General features: G+C 35.6%; 1 protein-coding gene across 6 annotated transcripts in view; it reads right to left on the bottom strand.

Moving 5' to 3' along the window:
• Positions 1-12,815, bottom strand: part of LOC116160483 — a 321,930-nt gene extending 309,115 nt beyond the window's left edge. For 5 of the 6 annotated variants that reach the window (XM_031473680.1, XM_031473683.1, XM_031473681.1 and 2 more), the window contains exon 1: positions 3,521-3,577. In XM_031473680.1, coding sequence (XP_031329540.1) covers positions 3,521-3,538 — 18 coding nt within the window. In that variant the 5' untranslated portion in view covers positions 3,539-3,577. Of the gene's footprint in view, positions 1-3,520; positions 3,578-12,808 lie in introns of those variants that run through there. The other variant, XM_031473685.1, reaches the window with a different exon arrangement.
• Positions 12,816-19,448: the final 6,633 nt, after the last annotated feature.

Raw genomic sequence — 19,448 nt, 5'->3', positions numbered from 1 at the left:
AACATTTTTTAGGCGATCATCAAAAAAGAATTCAAAAATTTGCTCATAAACATATTTTTTCTGAAAATCATAGTTATCTTAGACAATTAAAAACAAAGCATTTCCTGTCATATGTAATTATAATTAGCATCTTTGCGTGTGTTTTGTGCGTATCAAAATGGGCGATAGCGACAGTTCAGATACCCCAAATAAAATTTTGGAAGCTGCAAGCGTTGCGACCCTAAGTCATATAGGTATGATATAAGAGCAGGCGTTTGAGAGTAAAAGTACAATCACAACTTCCTCCGTTGCACAAGATTTTAATAATGTCAAATGCAATAGGTCCTTCGTAACTGTGGCTTCCAAGACCTTATAGTTAACATGCTGTACAATTATTAGAAACCTGATTACCTACTTTGATGGTAGGTATAGGTAGCTACTTGTGTTCTCAGTTAATTGCTGGTGATTCTTCGTATAATAATGTAAGCAATAACATCTTCCTCATGTTTTGGTTCTACACTTCAAAAAGGTCTGCAAGCAGCAAAGATTGAAACGTCAAACTATAATTTTAAATGTGAACATTGTGATTATGCAAAATAGTGTGAAACATTCCTACAAGTCCGAAAATGAAAAAAACACACGTGGATGGCCCTATCCTTGATGGGGCTAGACCAGATAGACGCTTTGTATCAAACAGATTACTGTTTCTCACACATCAGTTTCAAATAAGTAGGTACAGTTTGACAGATGTGTACAATAAAGTAAAGTTTGACAGAAGCGTACAATAAAGTGAAACTTTATGGCCGCAAAAGCGACCACAAAATCAACGTTTTTGTGATGATAGCCTAAAAAATTATAAATTCAGTCTGTGTAGGTTTTGTGCTATAAGAAAAAGGTAGTGTACTTAGTTTTAATTAAAATTACTTTTATGTTGCCTTGACCTACTTGCAACTTAGAGGTAAGCGATCCTTGAATTTGGATTTATTTGCTTTCAATGTAAATTTTATTTGGATTAAGATTGATTAGCGACTTGAATTCTTTGTACATGAATCTGTCTTTGCTTGAATGTAATTAACTTTTTTCGCCTTGCAGAGGTAAATACCGGAGTGTTAAAAATACTTAGCGACATTGATCTCGAAATACTACTTTAGTCTAAGAGTTATCGTATCAAGGACCTTAGATACCTACTGGACTGGAGGAGGTCCGGCAAATTAACAATGTATTTTACGTACTTTTAAGTCGGTTTTGAGTTGCCACTCTTTATAAGCTTATCAAATTTGGTGTTAGAATAAGGTGATTTTTTTATTATTCAAATTCCCTCGGATTACTAATTTTAGGATATTGTGACGCGAGATGTTGAATGCGTGTTTAGCTTTTTCCACAGTAACCTCTCTTGCTCCAGATCCCTCCCCCATATTTTACCCTCTGTGACCATTAATTCGGAATTTTCTTCGGCTCGGTTCTTTAGTTCCATGAGTTCTAGGGGAACACGGCGCATACCTTTGGCTATAAATGCATTCTGTTTAAACCAACTCTTTCTTTCTTTTGCTTTTCAAATTCAATAAGTGTGTTATTTGCGATCCATATTTCTTATAGTAAGCTTGGGTACGAATGAGCGCGACCTGGTCTTTCACAACGTAGGGAAACCGGCCGTTGTTCAGTGCGAGGTTTGTATTACTACAAGTTCGGGTACATGGGTACATCATAATATAGTCCATCCGTTATTACAACGTGTTATTTTTGACGTGCAGAATAAGAATGAACAAAGTAAGGTACCGCAACAGTTAAGCGATTGTAGTTCGTATCGCTTACGTTAAAGAATGTTTATTGAAGTGAATTTCGCTTGCATGGCATGGCATCAAGTAGGCGTAAACAACATTGCTGTAAACAAAAACTGGATGTAAACGAAGTTCAGTTCAATTAATATTATTTGACGTAAGCAATATGATCTAGAATCGATTAACAGTTTCGGAACCGTACTATGTTCAGTCTTATTCTGCACGTCAGCTTTATTTATACGAATTCATACATGCATTTGCGACCTATGGGCACCAGATGAAAGACGTCATCCTTGTCTCTTCGTTGTCATAACTTTCTTCTTTTCCTATAGAAAATGTAATTTGGCGATATACACAGGTTTTTTTTAAAGAAGTTCTAAGTAATTAAAACTTTATTTAACCTGTTTCGATCGAGCGCTTGTAGCGTAGTATTTCTGACCCAGAGTGCATATTTTTGGGCTAAATTTGTATTTTGTGTAAAAGGACAGTTTCGTATTAGAACGAGCCGAAGTTACGACCCTGGATTTTAAGAGTTTCACGTTATAGTCTTTATGAGTGACTCAATAAATTGAAATAGATAGACAGGTGTTTTCTAGGTGGCTTAGTGATCGCCATTGCATACAGCAATATGTAATGGAAAGTAATGGTTGACATTTAAAAAAATAAGCCTCCCTTGACCATGCAGAAGTTGCCACTGACCACAAATTGAAAGTACGCAGATTGGTAGGTAACTTTTTATATTTTTGGAGTAAGTCCCTACAGCTAGCTTTATGGGTTAGTCTCTTCACTGAACAAAACACTAGACATCTTATCCATATAACTCATCTTTTACACATTTGGGGGAATGGAAAAGGAATATATTTCACATAAACATAGCAAATTTCATAAGAGCTACTTCTGTTTTCACATTAATGATTGTATATTACTACGCCCTTAATGATTGTGGTATTTGCCCGACTATGAAATTTTCGATATGCTTACACTATTCACAATTTAGCCATTTTGTCGAGCTACACGAATTACGAATTTTAATCAACGCCTGTATTAAATTAAATCGTATTCAAGCTTTACTATTACCAAATGGGATAAATTATGTGATAAAAAACAATTTCTGCTCGAATTAAATTTTCGTAACGTTTTCGTCGACAATAATATCCTCATTTCCTGTTTTTAACTTCGAATTTAAATCGTTGTAGCCGTACCTTGGGAGCATTAGCAATAACAGTATTTCATAACACGACGCGGATAGCTACAGAACATTTTCAGTCGCCAAAAATATTTCACCTGAACGATCAACGACAAACTTATAATAAATAATGTATATAATCAATCGTACTTTATGATTTAACGCAACTTTGAAGTAATTAATCATTATATAAGGTTAAGCTCGTTGGTTCAGTTTTGGAAAGCAATTCAAAAACGTGATTAACAACTTCAACAACATTACTTTAGTTCAGCTACTCCGTTAATTAAGGCATTAAAATTAAAGCAAGCTTCATATAAAATATCGCTACAAAACAGTCGATTCAAATTGCAACTCCATTAAAATTAAAAAGAAATGATATAGGTACTTGTTTGCAATTAAAATACTGCTTCGTTAGTAATATAGTTCGGGGTTATTTAACGTTAATAGGAATTTCTAATTAAATGTGATTGCGACAAACGAACCACGGTTAATTACAGACGCAGACGTTAGGAATTAGTGTAAAGTAGGTAAGTAGCTATGGTTCCGCTAAAAAAGTATGCCATTCAAATTTACTCACCGCATTGACAGCTGTCATGTCCTTTGGAGCCGGTTCCGATTCAGCTAAACTGTCACTCTGAAATAAAAAGCAGGACTTAGCTTTTATTCAAGTATTGTCATACATAGGATTAAGAAAACTAATCGAACAGATCACTTCAAAGCTCGCGAAAGCTTCATGTTTCAATTATACATTTCCAATAACGTGCAGTTGCAATATTCGAATTTATCGCTCTGCAATTCAATACTTTAAACGATAACCAATAGGATCATACAAGCGTAATTAAACCTAATGCAATTAAAGCAACAAGGAGTAATGGTTTTTATTACCGGCTCGATATAATTACATTTTATTAAGCATAATGGCGTACTTGAATGGGGTTCGATTTTTATTACACTGTTCTCGTCTTACTAACTGTATTGTTCCAAAGAATTTACTAGATTTAAAATTGGTGATAATAAATGATTTGATCGCCAGATCAAAGGCACCAGATTCATAACAACGAGCAATGTATAGGGAGGTTTGTTTCTATCTATAATTACATTTCCCCTATAATCATTTCATGACGTAGCCCTTGCGGTATTTAAAAATGTGAAATTGCACTGCGCAGTGGTCTTTTTGTCTTTGTTATGAATTTGACTTTCTCATTACCTACTTGGAATCCAAAACAGAAAGAAATGTGACAATGCTCCCCAAATGTTGATTTTGACGCCAGGACACAGCCATCTTGGATTCCTTGTACTCAACATTCTCAATATCTCTATCAGCATTGAACCTTAGATAGTACTTCTTATTTCTTATTGGTTATAGATTTCGACACTACAAAATGTGTTATCATGAGGCGGCGCTATAAATATACAGAGTGTCCCACGTAGAACGCGAAGGATCCACGAGGCCTCAAGCGCAATAACGTACGTTTGCATATGGTGCGTTCAACCTGTCTCACACGGTATGTATGATTATTATTAAAAAGACATAATAATTATCTTACCGTCAATGACATAAAAACGAGTGAAAATTTGTGGTGCATGAATCCATTATGGAAATGTATGCGAAATTTGAAATATGTATCGACTATGGAACGTGAAATATTTAGCAATTTTGAATATAAGGACCAAATTAAATGTATATAAATGAAACAATTAAAGACATACTTATGTAAAATAAAACAGGTGTCAAATAGTGTGGTTATGTTGCAGTGGTGTGTTTTGTGAGTATTATTGAAGGAGGGTAGTGTATTGTAAATGTGAACGTTGATTCCGTAGTAGCATTGAGCAAATTCTTTGTGTAGGTGTTGTTGAAAGAGTGTGGATATGTATTTTTTTTGTAATGTGGATAGACTTTGTTGGCGATGTGTTTTTGTTCTATGATGTATAAATCCAGTACGAATTGCGGTGTTTGTTGATTTATTGTTGATATAGGTACCTATTGTTTTTGTCATTGACGATAAGATCAATATTGTTATGTTTTTTCAATAATTATACGTATATTTATACCACGGCCTGATGATGACACACTTTGTAGTGTTGAAATGGATAGCCAATAAGAAATAATTAATACAACGTTTTACATTTTTCTCGTTACAATTATATTCAGACAAAAACGTTCCGAAATGGAGAATTGTATTGAAATGTAATATTACATAAGATAGTGGTTTTTATTCTCGGTCTGCTCTTTTCCCTTGCTTACAAAAAATTTTTTTTACGAAAAACATTGTGTCCTTTCAACAAAAGCTATGGTAAAAAAAGTTTACCTTTCCTTGTTTACTAAAATATATTTATTAGGTATTTTGGAAGTGGTCGATTTCGGCCTTACGCTATCGTAGTTCAGTAACCACCGAAAGGTCAACTTTATTTTAAGATTATAAGAAGTAGAATACGCAAATGAAATCTTCATCGAGGGTATTAAAGTCTATGGCTTAACTTAGGCTCCGATATGTGCATTGCATTTGAAAAAATGAAAATAAGATACAGAATATTGTAACGGGGTTTCCCTTACTACAGAAATTTGAAAGAAGACAGGGTCTGAATTAAAGGTACGAGTATGTGTATTTTTGCATTGCAAGGAAATTAATTATTTCATTTATTATAACCCAAATAGGTATTTTATTTAACCGTAAGGAAGCGAAAAGGAAATTATTAGTAATACACAATCGGTGGAGAAAAGTAACCCTTTCCCCACGCTGCAAAAGGGTTGCGACGCGACGGTCTGGTTCAAACGCAAGTGGCGGTGGCGTGCTTCCCGTCGATGGCGTGGGTGATATCATTTTAGGGAGAGGTGTCGGCGCTGCAGACGATTGGGTGTGTTGTGGTCCTGGGGTAGGGCGTGAATGTGAACTTTCACCTGTTCTCCCTTGTGTTTCCGTATCCAGTAAGCGTTTATTCCGGCTTGTGTGATGACAAGATAGGGCCCGTGCCATTTTCGCCTAAAGTCTTCCACTACGTTGTCTTTGGATCGCTCCATCACCATGTCGCCGTGTTTGAATTGGGTTGAGGTGGGCCCGTAGTTGGCATAGCATGATGGGTAACGGTGTTGATTTCTGTGAACCATTCGCACTCTCTCTTTCTACGCTTCAACTTGTTCAACTCTAGGCTTCGCTTGCCATTCACCCAGACGAGAGACTTCGTTTAATTCTTAAAAAATGCGCTAGAAAGAAAGGTTACGTTGCGCTAATAAGCCCCCCAGGTATGATCATGAAATTGATAGAAATGGATAGAGGACACCTTAATTACACGTTATCAGTTACAAAATTTGCGGAAGAAGCCTTACATTTTCCACAATCTTCATTCAAAGTTCACTTCATTTCGTCGTAAGTGAGGTTATATTATTCAAATTACATTGTTGATTTTAAGTGGGTTATAGTGTTCTTAAAATTCCTCAGTGCCAACTTTAATTTCTTAAGAGGTTATATGTTATTTTTTCACAATATAATAAACATTAAATAATGATGTACAAGTATTATACATGTGTTTTTAATTATATCATAATAGTAGTAAGCAGTTCCCTACATGTTTTACTTAATTCATGTTCATGTTTCAATCCCAGTGATTTGGAAATAACACAAGGGTGTCACGTTGAAGTGAGATTGACAATATTATCATGGAAAATGCGAGAGATGTTCCTTCCCCTCTCGACGGTATTAGGCGGTGGATGCTAAGCGGCGATTGATACGAAAAGGCGTTCCAAGTTAAGCGGCGATCCATCGAAAATGCGAGAGATGTTCCTTCCCCTCTCGACCGTATTAGGCGGTGGATGCTAAGCGGCGATTGATACGAAAAAGGCGTTCCAAGTTAAGCGGCGATCGCTAACGTAGCTGCGATCCATCGAAAATGCGAGAGATGTTCCTTCCCCTCTCGATCGTAGTAGGCGGTGGATGCTAAGCAGCGATTGATACGAAAAAGGCGTTCCAAGTTAATCAGTAGTCGATACGAACCAGGTGGTATATGAAACATGCAGGAAGTGCCACATACAACCTTCTCTACGACATTCCTCTTCCCTAATGCATTCAAGTTTAGACTGTATACACTTCAAAAAGTGGTGTCATTAAAATGTCAGTCACATGAAAGTGTCACTTATTTGGTGTTTAAGTCGAACAAAACCTAAAATTGTATTGTATATTATACCTGTTGTACTACTTTTATTGCATTCTATTAATATACACGTTAAATCCAGAATATTTCATTTTAGTAGACGAACAAGTTAACATAACCTCCTACAAAAATTTACTGTCACCTTTGTTAAAAAGTGAAAATGAAAGCTGTCACATAAAATTTTTCAGTTTTGCCAACTTAAGAATGACAAAATATACGCAAAATAACACCAGATTTCCAGAAAATGAAGTGAACTTTTAATTAAGATTGTGGAAAATTTAGGCCCTCTTCCGCAAATTTTTTATTCTAAACGTGTTATTAAGGTGTCCTCTATCCATTCCTATCAATTTCGTGATCATACCTGGGGGGCTTATTAGCGCAACTCACCCGAAAGAAACACTGTCAAGTCATTGGCCGTACCTGCCATTAGTCTGTAGAAAAAGTCAGATTCATTCATCCAACGGTAACCTTAATATCTGTATAAACTTCGTGAAAACCCGACCAAGAATTGTTTTCTTGCGGAGTTATCAAATGTTTTTTTAAGAGCTATTCAGCCCTGTGATGTATCAGAAACGTCAAACTTAACGTGCAGGTTATCTGACAAGCAAAATGACGTTTTTGACATATAACCTGCACGTTAAGTTTAACGTTAGCGATACATCACAGGGCTGAATATCAACGTTTTCATTTGGTGTATAACTTATTTTCTCAAAAAACAACCATTTAAAATTGGTACCGCAAGAAGAACCGCATCGGCGCCCTTAAGTCATATGACCTGAGGCGGCAGACGGTCGATTTTAGTATACTCGGATAGGCCAAAGTAGAACTCCATCGGTTAAAATTTTGATCACTCTCGTTCAGTGGATTTCGAGCTAGCTCCCCTACTCTCGGAAAGTACATAGCCGAATTCAATGAACCTTGGCATCCGGATTAGTACTAAGCTAAAACTAATTCCAAGCGAGTTTGGAACCCAGAAGTCAACTTTCGGTGGCAGGGTCAGAGGTTGGTCCTGTGATCTTTGATACTCGTACTGCATGTCCTTCGCGTCTCGAAAGTTTTAAGTTTAACTGAGGAACAGTAAAAAGTAACTGTTAAGCTAAGTACCCGGTCAATTTGAAAATAGGCAACCGATTACGTAATCATTTTTGTACGGCAAGAATAAGAACTAAAATTAACATTTGTGAGAAAATTAAATAAATATGAGGTTTATATTATATAACGCGAAAAGAAAAGAGCGCATATAGAATCACGTAATATAAAATAAATTTATAATTCCACCTAATATGCGTTTGCAATACGTACATATTACAATGTCTGAAGTGCAGAGTGCATTGGAAGCGCATAACAATTCTCAAAAGATAGAAATTAAATTAGTACATATGAAATTCGTTACATCGTATTTCAATGGCTTTAATCTCATGATGGATATAAATATAATCAGGACAAGGGTTTTACTAAAAGAATCTCTTAACGCACAAGTACTCTTTCGTAGATCCTTTGATGATGTTACGCTCTTATTCCAATCTATTGTTATATTTGGTTTCCTGCTAAGTATCGTGTTCAATAGATATTTCCCTTGATTTCTATTTTATATATATAAAAGAACAAGCCGACACGGAATTAAAGCACTTATTCGTTTTTTTCATTCGAATTCTATTGTTACTTTTAATTTGATCACGAGAAAGCCTAAAAAAATGCTTAAATGGTATAAGGTAATTTAATGAACTTATTACTGGGCAACGAATTATTGGTGAACTGTGAACGTGAATTCATCAATGGTCACATGAGCGTCGTACTGCTACCACATACTTTTACATATCTCCACAAATGCCATCCCCTGAATAGAATTTTTTTAATTTAAGTCCAAGAAGTAAAATGGCGCATTTAGTGACATGCCAGGGTTGCACGGAAATGGCACACCATGTGCAAATCTGAACTACTATTGGAAAACTGATCAATGTTAATGTGCCTTATCCGCGAGCACGGAAAAGTTGAAAGTCGTGTATCTCCGAATAGTTTACTTTCCGCAGCTTAGTAGTCTGAGGAAATTGAAATAACTCGCATCTACGCATCTCTTCGCAACTATTAAATGGTTATTATGAAGACCTTGACTAACAATAATCATTATTCTCGGTTATCGTGCGTTCAACTATTTATCAAAAATTGAAAACGGAACCACCGAGTCTGGCTTGCCTTTTTATCCAATAAGAAAACAGAATCTCATGTTTCTATTGCAAATTTCGGCTTTGAAAGAAGGGAGTTGAATTACTTGATTTAATTGCGAACGTTTATCGTACACACTCGATCGCTTCTACTATGGGTACAAAAAACGGTGTAAATACAATTTTATTCATATGTGAATTTTGAAAATAGAAATTCATGCACAACCACTGGTAGGTAAATGGATCCATTGTTTGAAAATAACACAAGGTACGTTTTTGCTCTTTCAGCATTATTATAAGTATCCACTTTATCTTTCCCCTTCTCTAAGCAGAACACATTTTTAAGGTAAAGTACATTGCATTACTCTAAATGGAATAGCTGTTTAATTATGAAACATAAATTGTAAGAAAAAGGTTCTCTTCGAGTTCCTCATATCATACTCGCGGTCTTCGTCTGCTTGCAAAGCTTATATCAAACATAAGATGTGCAATATTTCGTTAGAATTGTAGTAATTCATGCTCTCTCGCCGCTTTTGATGTGTTATTAAGTTATGACAAGTCTTTCTCGAGCCACAAGGCAAATTAAATTCATAGATAACTTCACTCAGTATAATGTTCCATGTTGTAATTTGTCTTTTTCTTATTTTACTTCTCACATAGCTTGCATCTCAAGCAATAGCTAACAAGAACGGTAGTACATGAAATCAAATTTGCTTCCTCGAATAAATCTTACTGGAAACAATTCACCGACAAACGGCATGGTAAATAAGGCTGCAGTTTTTACCTACAAAACAATTTTAAAAATACTGGATGGTCATTAACCTTAAGGTAATAAGTAAGAAATACGTATGAAGTCTGAAATCTCTTTAGAAATTGCAATTTAAATAAAATTGAAAGAGCTCTTACCACCAACCATCCCATTTATTCTTCAAACAGGTTAAATTCTGAAAGAGATTTAATTTAAACGTAGGGCTTTAATTAACCGTCTTTCTTAGAAATGTAGTGAATTCACCACGTCACTAGGGACTCCGAAGAAAGCACTTTTCTCTGAGTATATACATTAGTTAATGAAATTTAATTTTAAAATTAAAGCATAAGAAAATATATCAAGTTGACATCGTAAGTACCGGCCGGGCGTGTATTTGCATATTGTGTAATCACCGAAAAGCTTCGAATAAAAACAAGCTTTCAGATGGAAATATAATTACGCGCAGTAATGCCGTTTGGTTTTGCGCTCGTATTATTCTGTAACGAAATCCATGTTTTTCGCGAGAGATTTTAAGAATTTCGGTCGGGAGTGGTATATTTCTATTCTAGTTTTAGAATATGACATAAATTATACTCAAAAGTTTTGGTAGCACCAGTTTTGATATTTTTGCATTGCAAATGGAGAAATCTTATTCTGTTGTGTTAGAAAAAATCAAGAAAAAGAAATATATGTATGCACGCTAGACGTTTCAGTAATCCTTAAAATTATAACTGAAAACAGAAGATAAATGTTCAGTATTTGTGTGTGTTTGTGTTGAGGATAAATTTGCGCACATCGCGGAGTGTAAGTAATGATTGTCTGTGGTGGTCTAGTTTTAATGGGCCACACAATTTAAACGAAACCCCTTTCCTTATCTACGTATTTATTTAGAAGTATATAAAATGACACATGAGTGAGTTGATTTGGTGTAATGTGAAAGGATCTTTATGAAACCATACATTAATATAATTGCCCTGTTTACCTGCGGGATCCTTTATAAATGGAAATATAAAATATAATGGAAATTGACATTAAACGATGCCTAATTGGGTACGTACGTACACTACATGCTTCTGATGCATACACATACACATAATAGCTTCTTGACCTCAAAAAGAAAACTCCCCCGAGGCCCGTTAATGGTTAGTCACGTATCTTGGCAATAACAAATCAAAAATAAATCGACTGATTACATACTAGAGTCATCAGCACGGGTGTTGACACAGGCTAGAGTTAATCCGCTAATTGAAAGTGTTATAGCATCACACAGAAAGATTCTGTTCCTATGGAAAAGAGATCCTCCTTCGTTCAAAATCGTATAGGCAAAAGGTTGATCCTCTGCATGCTAATATGAAAGCTGTCGACGTCATTAACCTAAGAGTTCGTAAAAATAATAATGCCCTTCGGTCATGGACCTAGTTAAAGGAGAAGAAGGACACATGCAAAAGTGAAGCGACCACGTCAAAAAGTGCATGTTTTATACACTGTGTTTTGGTTTTGGTTAAATGAATGAGAAGTTGCACAATCAAAGGTCTAAGAAGATAACGTTTAGAAATCCCTGAACAATTTTCTGATTTTTGAAATATTTTGAAAAAATTATTTTTTTTGACGTTTTTGACCTAGAGCATAACTAATGACACTTATCCACAGCAGCTTTTAATGCTCTTCAAGGTGGGGTTTTTCCTATGATTAGCGGAACCATCAGCTTCATTTTTTTTAATCCAGCCCTGATATTACGATATCATAGCCCTTTATTCTGAATTCAATTATGTATAGCATTTTATAGTTTAATTGTCGTTTAACTTTAACGGTCTTAATTAAGAAAATTCCTATTACGGACTTGTACAAAGATTTTTTATAAATAAACTCCGACAACAATGTAATAGAAAAAAACAAATCAAATTAAATTAACAGGAGATATGGGAATTCATATACCACAAAAAAACGAATAAATAAAACAACTAAATTTAAAGCATAATTATGCTCGAAAAGCTTTCCATTATTTTCTAAACACAGACAGCATCTTCTCACCTTCAACAAACGGGGTTATATCGGGTAAACGCGTTGGCAAGGTTGTTTCTGAATGCGTGCTAATAACTTTTTCTGGAAAGATATTCTCGAAAGGCTCTAGAATAACGTGCAGGTGCATCATCTTGTTGAATCATGACATCATTTGTACGATTCGTCGCTTTTGAAAATTAAAGACAAAGGTGCGAACACATTTTCCGCTTGATTTAATGCATCTCGTATGCCTCGGTGTTGTGATGACTTGAGGAGATTAAAAAGATAAAACCTAACGCAAAATTAATCATTTTTGATAGATTATTACGGTTAAGGACCTAAGTAGCGTCCGATTTTAATCGAAAACCACGATAATTATTAGAAATGGATAGATTCAAGGCAACTGAATTTAGATTTATTCTATTACACATTGATCCTATCATATTTAAAAATATTCTAAATTCTGTAGACGAATATAATCATTTTTTTATTATACCCGAATCACAATCTCCGTTTTAAACACTCAAATGCGTGCGAAAAAAGGCCTTTAAAACACGTGCTTTAAAGTTGCTAAGTAACGATACTTCAAGTATGACTTTTGAAACTGTCATCTGGATGAAATAAAAAATCATCTTAGGTCGCTTTCTGTAAATGCAGAACATTTCTTTGGCTTTTGTACCCATCCTTTGGTTGAAGCTTTCACAAACGCACGTAATTTAGAGTATGCTTCCAAATCTGTTCGACTTTTAATCGCAACATTGCTTGGAAGTTTTGAATGAATGCACCAAAATATAGAAGATTTAAATACCTTTGACATTTCCTTCATGTATGCCAGCATTATCGATTCATTTAAGACTGTATTCGGAAGTAACTTCCTATTCATCCATGGAAACAACTTTTCATATTCTTTATAATAGGCTTCACTGGAGTTGGATTTTACACCTACCAACGTTTGTTTAGATTTTACAAGCGATTAAATGAACGGTGTATTATCTTTTTCAATGGAAATCGTTTAATTCACAAAGACGATGATTTTTATAAGCAAACGTCAAGTGACATTTCCATGGCAATCGTGAAATTACGAACACCCAGCCCAATTAATTAGACATGTATTCGCGTATAACGTCAATATGACTTCATTGTATTACCTATTTTTAAATTATACTGCAGGTATAATAAAAAATACTATACGATACACGTGTATAATTGGTCTTTAAAGCACTTGCAACGTTAAAGGCACTCCGCTTTGCGTCGTGCCCTTAAACTCGTTGCGCGTGCTTTAAAGACTTGACTATACACTTGTATCTTAATATACTATTTACTGCTTCACAGTGCAAAACGTATTTTATGTAGTTCGTCAGAAGAAGTTTCATCTAGCTCTATAAACAAATTTGTTAAAGGCATTCCACGAGTCTATCAGAAAGCCGATTTGGTGTACAATATGCCCTCAGTGTTGCATTTACTCGGTGAAAAACATAGTTTTATAACATCAGGTTTAGACATTATTAGCGCTTTTCCATTTGAAAATTATTTAGGATGTCTATTAAATTTAATCAGAGGTCCTGCAAAAGCCATTGCAACAAGTTTGTAGAAGGTTATACAAGAAATTGCAAATTGCAACGTTCCAGTCCAAAGTAAAAGTAGGATACATAAGCACCAGGAAAAAAATGGATGTTGTTTATTATAGAAAATATACACATTTACAAACGTGCTCCATAAAATTCATATTCAAACGTCTTGAAAATGGTAACATTTTATGCATTTCAAAGTTCTGTTTAAATACTTATTAGAAGGATCGTTGTATGTTAATGGTTCTTCCTATCATGAAACTGGTTATTTAAGTTCAAAGAAGATTCACATTTGAAAAGTACATTTGAGTGAAAAAATACTACCATAACTAAAAAAACCTAAATAGACTGGTTCACTTTTATAAAAGCAGCGTTTTAACAGGTTCTAGGGGCATTTCAGACAACATTTGGCCAAATAGGCGTTTTTTACTAATTTAGACCTGCTGAACACGAATATCGATGTTGGCATCTCGAAATCTGAACAGGAAGTTCAGAATTCAAGATGGCGGCCAATTTCCGAAAATGTTGATCTTTTCACTCATGCGACCGATTTTTTCGAGCTAAAAACGGATTATAATGTTATTCCTGACGGAGGTACGGCACGATAATAATAGTGAACAAATGTTTAAACAATGATTCCATAGTTTTTCTAACGTCAAAGTGCGTAAAAGTGGAAACCTTTTTTTCATAGTACTGTATGGCTACTGTTTAAATTTGTTCACATCGTGTAATTATTAAATTATTTCTGTTTTGGCAAGCATTTAGGTTCCTGTGCGTCGTGTGTTAGATATCCGCGATATTCCATTACCTCACATATGAAAGAATTTCCTTTCATTAGAGGAAAACAAAAGAAGCGAGTTATTGTCGCATCACCTTGAAGACGCCCCATTTGACGGCGTACTGGTGATTGCTGGAGGCTTCAGTGATGAAAGAAAAGTTTTCTGTAACCGTCAGACGACACAGATTTCCTCCTTAGAAGCTTTTCACAAGGAAGCGGATACTAGGATAACGCTACAGATACAGATGTATTTCTGTTGCTTCTTCATCACTTCGAGAAAATACTGGCAAACGAAGTTTGGTTGCAGCCCGGTACTTCAAGAAAGATATGTATTTGTTCCTATCCATAATGATGTGCAGAGGAACTGGCCAAAAGCAGTAATAACGAATATCCTGTCCTTTTACGCTATCACAGGAAGTGATGTCACATCATTTGCTGTTGTGAATTTCCACGCTTGGATGCATTTATTCTTATTTATTTATTTATTTTTGACCTTTATTTTTAAGCAGGGGGGGTTTCACGCAAGGCTGGTCTACCAACCCAATACACTAGACATTTACAAATATCTATATCCGAACCCGGATGTGAACCAGATAGTGTTTCAAAAGCGCTCTTCTTTACTGTTCACGCTGGGTACCATACTCCTCAGCGAGAAGATATATCTTTTGCAAAAATCTTCGTGACAAAACTATACAAGGTTGGTATCATAACTAGGTACACTTGTTCAGAGTATCGACCTGGCTCGCATATTTTAGGTGGCGTCTTTTCCTCTATTTAGGTAGCTAATACCATAGTTTCCACCGACGGTGCGCGTCCCGCTTAGTTCTGTAGGGAGAAGTCTCTACGTCCGTTTGGAAGAATGCGCACGTCCCTGGCCCCATCTCGGTTAATCAAGTAGGGCTTCTCAGAGTGAAGAAGTATTGCCAGGTTTCAGGAGCTGCGAAGCTTTAGATCTAACCATTCTGAACTCCATTCTCTTGGGATTCCATCTAATCTTTTCTAGCATTTCATCCATTTCCCTAATTACGGCATATCAGGTGTAAATCGCGAGAGGTGGTTCTTTGACCTTAAACTGTGAAATGTCGCTCAGACTAGCATATCTATGCTTGATTTCCTGGGGAAAGAATTGAAAATGGCTACATTCCCATTCTCATAACGTTAGATTAATTCCGAAGGCTGCTCTAGATATCGTCCTTTGTCGTTGTAAATAGGATTGCTCGTCAAAACTTTGTTAATGTTGCAAGGCTCAACTGATTTGTACTAGGGGAAGGCCGGCGAAGATGGTGCACCTAAGCATATTATTTGATTTTTTTGTCTTTAAATTAATTGTAATGTAATTGTCATTAAATTAATCTACTTTGTTGCCACGACCATGTAGTTAGTACCTACCTATATTCTCAAGAAGACGATTGACCTAACACCATGAAAATAAGATAAATTTGTCTTCACTTTTCTATATGCTTTCATACTTGAATAATAATAAATAATAATATATCCTGAGTAACGGTAATTAATACCTAGCAAAATAGAATCTTCCGAAACACCGCAGTTTAGTTTAACTCCTTCATTTTTTTCATTTAAAAATTAACGTAAAATTCGAAAGATTGTAGTTATGAAAGCTTTATAAGGAGAATTATGTAATATAAACGCATGTCGGGAATACTTATATATGTCAGGATTACTAGAAACAATCGTTTTGCAAGTCCTCCTTTTGGCAAGGAGAGCTAGGAATTTCGTAATTCTTAAATTTACGCATCCTGCCGCTAAAAAAACTATTACATTATTATTAAAACAATAGTTAACTATTATTATCGTGACGTACGTCAGGAATAACATTATAATTAGTTTTTAGATCGAAAAAATCGGTCGCATGAGTGAAAAGATAAACATTTTCAGAAATTGGCCTCCATCTTGAATTCTGGACTTCCGGTTCAGATTTCGAGGTGCCAACATCGATATTCGTGTTCAGCAGGTACCAATTAGTAAAAAAAGCCTTGTTGGCCAAATGTTGTCTGAAATGCTCCTAGGACAGAAAAACTTCGAAAAGTGAACCAGTCTATTTAAGGGACTAAAGCAATACTTTTTATCCCGGTAGGAGAAACACGCGACAAGGGTCAAGAAGTGACAGAAGACACTAAAATGTCAAACACACTTTAATGATTAATGGTTACCTTTATTATATGTACATTTTGGATATTGCACCTTATTTTATTCTTATTATACCGTTTTTCATATATCTTTTTGAATTTGGGAGGCAGTGGTTTTCCCATATGTTGTTCTGCAAAGCTTTAAACTGCGCCGTTAGTTTTGAACGAGAATCTTTACGTAAATGAAACTGACATTTATTATTCGACGGCCACAATTTGACATCAGACATGACAATCAATCTTTTAGCTCCAATATGGCGGATTATGATAAGTTGTCGCCACTGTTCTTATAAAGTCACTTTAGTTTGCACTGCAGTGATGACAATTTTGAGAGTTTTGAGCACATGGACCAATAACAGTCTAAGCAATTGTGCCTCTAGAGGGTTATATTAAAATGGGTTAAAATGCTTTAATATTTCCGAAAGTAGTCGGAATTTTTTCAGTTTCAAAACTGCATTTTGTTAAGCATCAAAATACGCAACTTTGCCAAATTTAAACTACCTACCTATCTCTTACAATTCCCGAGATCCCCATGGTGGTCCTCGAATTTGATCAGCCTGTATAGCGATTGGGGTACGAAGTTTGTAGCAGCTTCTAAATAGCTGATGCAAAATATGCGCAAGCGCATCTGTCAATGAAGGAATCGCAGTATCGCACGGCATTTCAACCCTCTTTCTGCTCCAAATTTCGATGGTATTTATGGACGAGAATAAATGCGATGCGCGGACGGGTAGTCAACATGAAAACGCAAAAGGGCATCCTGCGGCGCCCTGTTTATTACCGAAAATGAATTGATAATTTTTCCATTTCATTTTCCTATTTTTTTTTATTTTTTACACATTTGCACATTTAAGGCGGCCGGTATGTTGCATCAAATTAGAAGTTACTTACATTTTTTTATCTATCTTAATACATTTGGTGTAAAACTGAAACTTATATGAATGTACCTAATTTAATTTAAATATTTCGCCGCCTTAATATGCTTGCCAAGGGTCCGTTAACTTGCCCCCCTCTCTACCTAGAAATTTGATTGTCATATTATTACAAAGTAATGCGCTTGTTATGCGCTCACATGCGCCAAGGGGCCAAGTATACGTAAGCCCCCCCCCCTCCCCACTACGTATGGCGCAACCTTTAATTCAAGTGGCGCAAAAACAAGAATGACTCAATGATATCTTTATACGGCGCGTTTTAGCGCATACCTAGGAGAGCATTTAGTATAGAAACATTATAGAAAAAAGTAACTTTTAAAAACGTTAAGATGCCCTCCCCCACACACACACTTTTCGAAAATTTCTCATGTCTTAACCGTGATGGCGCTAGCTTTATTTTAACTTTATGTGGCGCAATTGAATTCATAACCAGGTGTAATAGATGGCATAGATACCAGCGACAAAATATGTACCGGGGGAGGGGGCTACGTATACTTGGTTCTTCCCAAGTGTTTTTCGGATTGCCAAAAAAACGATAATGGAGCAAGAGTTATAATCGGTGGCGCATGTGAGAGCATAACGAGCGCATTACTGGCGACCATCAAATTTCTAAGAGAGGGGGAGGGGGCAGGTTAACGGACTAATCGCGTTAAATAGACAGCCTTCTTTACCTGATGCCCGAGCGGCCGGCATTCCCCTGAATCGAGCGATATTGACACTGACACTTACCAAGAACTCTACTTGTAATAGTTATTATTTATGTATTAAGGGCATAATAGTGATGTTTATATTCTCGAGGGCGACGAGTTAAAAAGCCCGAGGGCCTATGGCCCGAGAGCTTTCTAGTCGCCCGAGAGTATAAACATCAGTTTATGCCCGTGGTGCATACACAATTTTATGTCTTACAAATAGTTTTCTTCGTCAAAATTCGTTTACAAAATAATTCATTATGTTTGATCGAGTATGCGTGGTTCGAATTTGATAATGTGATTGAAACCATCCAATCGTCAAACGTAATTTTAAACAATTCAATTCATTGTGAATGAGGAGGAAGTTCCAGAAACTGTTATAAGGCCAATCTTGTGATTTAGTAGGTATTGGCAATTAATAATTGACGTTTCTAATTATCAATGACCTGCAAATATTTGTTTGTTTTGTCATTACGTATAAATGAGTTACTATGGTGATACTTTTATGCCCTAGGGCATAAAGTGGCCACTTTATGCCCGCGTATCACAGATATAAAATGTGCTATGATAGGTTAGTAAGACATAAAAACCATTACAATCTATGAAACCCTTTAAGAGATTTCAATAGTCTCAAGAGTGCTCTTTTGGGAGTGTTTAAAGGTTTTCATGAAATCGTTAAGAGTTTATATTGATATTTTAGGGCCCGTGTTTTCTCACCAATAGATTGTCCATAGTAGTCCTTTAAGAGCTTTTGAAAGTCCTGAAGAATCTTTAAAAGCCTTGAGAGTATTTACCCAAATCTTGAGGACATATAAGTCCTCCTTTGTGAGTCTCTAAGTGCAATTAAAATGTTTTTTAAAATGATTAATTCATTCCATTAATATACGACCAATCAGCTTGGTGATTGTTTCAAATTCTAACCAATCAGATGATTTTTTATCTGATTAAAAGCTAGGTAGCTTTTTATCAGCGATAAAAATGCGAGTAGGGACGCGTAAAATATATGGTGGTTGTAAAATTTACTGTCTTTTATTAATCTTTCTAAAATACACTCGATCTTGGATAATTATATAATTCACTCACATTTTGTTGCCTCCTGGAAAAAACTCTCGTTGTCTATAGTTTTTTTCCATTGCAACAAAATTTTCGTGTAAAAATAAAATTATCAGATTTAAAATCAAGCTCTTGTGTATTTACCCCCAATCAAACAATTTTACTGTGGTCACGACAGCCACGTGTCAAGACTAAATTGAAATTATTCCCAAATATAGAATATTATTTTTTCATCTAATCGCAAAATAAATATTCTTCCAATCTCCGAAATCCCTATAATA

The sequence above is a fragment of the Photinus pyralis genome, unplaced genomic scaffold (genome assembly GCF_008802855.1).
Source record: "Photinus pyralis isolate 1611_PpyrPB1 unplaced genomic scaffold, Ppyr1.3 Ppyr1.4_LG1, whole genome shotgun sequence".
In the NCBI taxonomy this organism is placed as follows: Eukaryota; Metazoa; Arthropoda; class Insecta; order Coleoptera; family Lampyridae; genus Photinus; species Photinus pyralis.
Note: the sequence above shows the minus strand (reverse complement) of the source record. Positions and strands in the feature narration are given on the sequence as shown.